This window comes from Crocuta crocuta, unplaced genomic scaffold (assembly GCF_008692635.1).
Source record: "Crocuta crocuta isolate KB4526 unplaced genomic scaffold, BGI_CrCroc_1.0 scaffold67, whole genome shotgun sequence".
In the NCBI taxonomy this organism is placed as follows: domain Eukaryota; kingdom Metazoa; phylum Chordata; class Mammalia; order Carnivora; family Hyaenidae; genus Crocuta; species Crocuta crocuta.
In genome coordinates, this window is record NW_027531896.1 from 3852414 (window position 1) to 3856997 (window position 4584).

Genomic DNA, 4584 nt, shown 5'->3' on the forward strand with positions numbered 1-4584 from the left:
AAGGGGAGCAGCCCTGGGGCCTGGTTCTCATTTTCTTGCCCAGAGTCTGAGCCTTTGTGGGAAACTTCTGAAGGGTATTAAACACCCGGAGGTCGTTAAATGCGCTGTTAACGAGGTATTAATCAACAGCCCTCAGGAAAAAATAAAAAGACACCATTTCCTCCCCCCCCCCCCCCAGAAGNAGTCAGGATCCTCTAGGTCTTGCTTCTTTTTTAACCCTTTGGCTAATGGCCGAGTCAGCTTTGCTCCATCTTTCCCTCCTTTTTCAATGGAGGAGGAGCCAAAGCTGCTCTGGAGGGCTGGCCTTCTAAGGGAAAACCATCTCAGCAAGGAGCCCAGGGCCCAGCCCTCCCCCCTGCTTACTCGGAAACGGTCCTCCCAGGAAGTCTGCAGCAGCTGGATCATCTCCACAGGGGCACCCAGCTCCGTGATGGTAGTCAGGGTGTCCGGGATGTCCTCGCTGTCCTGGTAGCAGTAGCCATAGAGCTGGGGGAGGTCCAGAGCAGGTCATTAGGTCACAGGGTCGGGGTGGGGACAGAGAAGGGCTGGGCTGTCAAATGCCCCCCTCTCCCCCCATCCCTGGGCTGTTGCTGCAGCTCAGGCCAGAAGAGAAGGGTGGCTGGGCACGGCGCTGCCTGAGAAGCCTGCCCTCTGTCCCTGCAGCCAGAGTTCCTGCTGACTACATCAGCCTGTAACCTCCCGCCGCTCAGGTAAAGGGGCAGGTCTGGACACCATGTGTCAGCCATGTGCCAGGCACCGTGCTACATGTTTTACATGCATAACTCGATTCTTATAGTAACTTGACACAGACATTGTGGGTACTATTATCAGTCTCCAATTTACAGGTGAGGAGACCAATTCAGAGAGGTTAAGTCACTTGTATAACATCACACAGCTGATAAATGCAGGAGCTAGGGTTCAAATTGATGTCCCTCGAATTCCACAGCCTGAATCTTTCCAAGAATATCATTTGTTAATCAACAAGCCAGCAAATGGGTATAATACCTTCGCCCCTGCTCCAATCTATCTCTATTCCTTATTGTTTCTACTTTCTGGCAGCTTCATTTTTTTTTTCCCCCTCAACTCTGGTCTTGTGGGGGGAAAAACAAGCTCCCTCGGGATTGGTAACAAACAGCAGATAAGAACAAAGTATCCACCAAGGGGCACATCCTTAGGTGTTTTTTTGCCTAGTTAATCGTGAGGTGGTGGTGGTGGTGGTCATACCCCCAATGGGAATAGTAGTAAGGGATGGTTTCCGGGAAAATCAGTTCTTTGGGGGCATGCTCACAAGGGCCTGCCCACTCCATAGGACCCGAGGGTGGGCTTGGTACAGCTCAGCTCAAGGGCTTGTGGGAAGCACAGCCTGACTTTGTCATTAACACCTCAACCAGCATCCACAGGGAGCCCTGCTTCCTTCAGCCTCTCCCACCACACTGCATATCAGCTAGGGGTCAGCTGCTACTCCAAACAGCCAGCACCCTGTGGGGTAGGCACACAAAGGCCAAGTTGTCCGGGCTGCAGCAGGCAGAGGGGGGAACTGCACAATGTGGGGATTGGGGGGGGGTGCAGCACAGGGGGATCCGAGCATGGGCTAGATGTCTCCGCATACCATACCGGCACCCTTCTCACCATCATTCACACCCCACCTAGATCTACTCCAGGCCCTCACATGCCCCCTTTCGTCCCAGGACTGCCCTTTCAGCCCCCGCTTCCTGGAGCCAGCTGCCCCAGTCCTGCTGGCACGAGAGAATGCACGACTCCGTGTCTGCCATTAGCTCCCCAGGGTGGTGAACTGGGGGATCAGGGGACAGTCCCAGGCACCCTCTTTTTCCCTGTCTGCTCCCCCACCTCACACCAGCCCAGGGAGGCCCCAGACCCTGGTGGGGCGGGGGGGGGGGGAAGGTAAGGGGAACAGCCCAGGGGCCTGGTTCTCATTTTCTTGCCCAGAGNCCCCAGGAAGCATGAGGCTGAGCATTTCAGGCGCATCTTTTGTTCGTTTGGGAGAAGAAATATACTCTAGCAGGGCCAGAATCTGGGCCCAAGCACGCCTGGGGCCCCATCTGAGGCCTGAGCTCCTGGGACTCTGGTGTCTGGGGGGAGGGAATACCCCCGTGCCCTTTGACCCTGGGCTATAGAGGAATCTATCACATGAGGAGCGTGCGTGTGCGTGTGTGTGTGTGTGTGTGTGAGTGAGAGAGAGAGAGGCGGGGTGACAGAAGAAGGGTAGAGAGATCTCACCCAAGCAATCCCCAGAGACCAGCCAAAGTGCTGGGAGGTGCACAGTGAAACATGTTACCTGGGCATTTTCTATTAGAACCCACAGAACCAACTCTGGGGTTGCCAGAGAGGGGGAAGGGGCTTCTGGGGGCCTGGCGGAGCAAGAACTGTAAGAAACATGCTTTGGCTCCTCCCCAGTGCATCTATGAAATGGTTTTCAAATTATGAATGATTAAGAGGTATTAAGGCATCATTTCTAGCTCCCTGCTCACCCTCCCTGAATCCTCCTGAGTACAAGAAGACCCTGCACCAGGCTTTCCTGTCAGCAGAGGTGAAGCCCAAGGGAGCCTGGCCAGGGGGGCAGAGGATAAATGGAAATCACTCCCAAAGCAGTTCCTAAACTCACACTAAGGAATCCTTTCCTTGCTGGAATGGTAGCTTTTTACCTTTCCCCAGATGGAAAGGGCTGGGACCCTTCCCACCTTATAACACGAATGTCCCAGGGCAACAACTAACACCAAGTCTCCAACTAGGAAGAGTTGCAAAGCCAGCCTCAGACAGCCCAGTCTTGGGGATGGTGAAAACTATTCGGTTGTTTTATATAATTTTATTTTGGCGCCTTCAGAATTGCGCAGGGGACCCAACATTAACGTGGAGGATCATTCTGTGATGTATGGGGGCAGTTAGCTAGATGCTGGTCAGGAAGCTTGGCTGGGGTTAGTGAGGGAGGGGCAAATTCTGTAAGGGACAGAGAAGTGCCGCAAACCTCATGCCTGTCCTAAGAGAAGGGGGATCTCGAGTCAATTAACTAACACTAAATGTCCTGCTTCTCCACCGCTTCAGAATCTGACCGACACCCCAGGGTTGCCAGAAAGTTCCCGAGAGCCCCTGGGAAGCGAAGCGAACAAGATCCTCCCAGTTACAATGGCCACGTAACCAGCCGCTTGCTCCCTGAAGCTCCAGGCTCAGTGTCAGCTGCGCAACCAGGCATAACCACCCACAACAGTTGGCTCTGCCCGAGCTCCTGAAGCCAGTTCAGGGCCTAGGACCTGGTCACAAGTGTCTGACCAGAGTTCGGGTAGCCCCGGGGAGCCCTGGAGCCAGCGGGAATATAAATAGCTCTCTGACCTCTCACTCTCATTCTGGAATACCCACCCTGGCCAGGGATCCATCTCCCTCCTTACCAAAGGAGAGAGGGACTCCTGGATTTCTGGTCAGTTCTGCTGGGTGCAGAAAGGTGAATGTGAGTGGGCTAGGAGGTGGAAGGTGTGGGCAAGGTTCCTCTGCTGGGGAGTCTGCACACACCTTCTGTTCCGAGGGCCAAGGATTCCCCTCTCAGTCTGCTCAGACTTGTGCAAAGCGAACAGTTTGTCTAATCCTAGGGGCCGCCTCAAGGACAGAGAGCTGGGGGAGAGGAGGAAGTGGGTGTGTGAGGGTAGTGCTGTGGCCATGAGAGGCCCACGCTCTTAGTCTCTAAGGAGGGGATGGGGAGGGGGGTTGTCTCATCTTTCCCCTTTGCCCTCCAGTGAACAGGAGAGACAGAGTCCCATTTAGCAGGAGCCTGGGTATCTGGCCTTTTCAGTCTTCTGGCCACTGATCACATCTGCTCTGATAACCTGACACTGAGACCCTCGCGCCCAGAGCCTGTCCCCTGAGCACTGAGCTAAGACCCTAAGAGTTCCTCGAGGATTCAAGGGCTGACTTTAAGGCCTAGAGAATGGCAGGGTCACTTCTGGGAAGGGCTGTGCATTTTTTGGCCTACTACCCAATTCTCTCCAGTCCTTCCAGTGGCTTCTGGGTGGGGTGAGGGGTGGGGATATTCTCTGAGAATCACGCCTGACACAGAGTCTCTTTCTAGCCATTCCCCAAACCCATTGCTGTCCCATCCCATTTTCAAAAGCCAAACAAGTCACTGGAAGTTGACTGAGAGAAGAGGGGTTCAGATTCCATCAGGAAAGGGGGCCCTATCACTGCATTTGGAATCCTGACTTAGGGATGACCTCTGTTCTGTGCTCAACACCCTAGCTCTAGGCAGAAGCAGGGCCCCAAGTCCTAACAGATCCGCACCCCTATCTCGAATTTAGGGATCCTCTGTCCTGGCCTCTGTCTTCAAAGGATAATGTGTGGAAGCTGAGAGACCCAGGAGACCCTCCTTAAAGAGACACCCACTCAGGAGTGAGAGGCAGGGTAGTGTAGCAGGAAGCAGCCACGGTCAGTCAGGTTGTGCCCCTAGCTTAACCTGGCACAGTCACTGGGGCTCCATTTCTTTACCTAGAAGACCAAGGGTTCTCTTCCAGCCAAAGTGACCAGGCCCGGGCACGTCCAGCCAGCAGCACCCTCACCCCCTCACCCCCACCGCCCTCCCTG

General features: G+C 54.6%; 1 protein-coding gene across 1 annotated transcript in view; it reads right to left on the reverse strand.

Annotated features, from left to right (window-relative positions):
- The window catches only part of PKDCC (protein kinase domain containing, cytoplasmic), a 9859-nt gene that overhangs the window by 4717 nt on the left and 558 nt on the right, over positions 1-4584 (reverse strand). The window contains exon 3 of the mRNA XM_077773503.1: positions 364-501. Coding sequence (XP_077629629.1) covers positions 364-501 — 138 coding nt within the window. The remainder of the gene's footprint in view (positions 1-363; positions 502-4584) is intronic.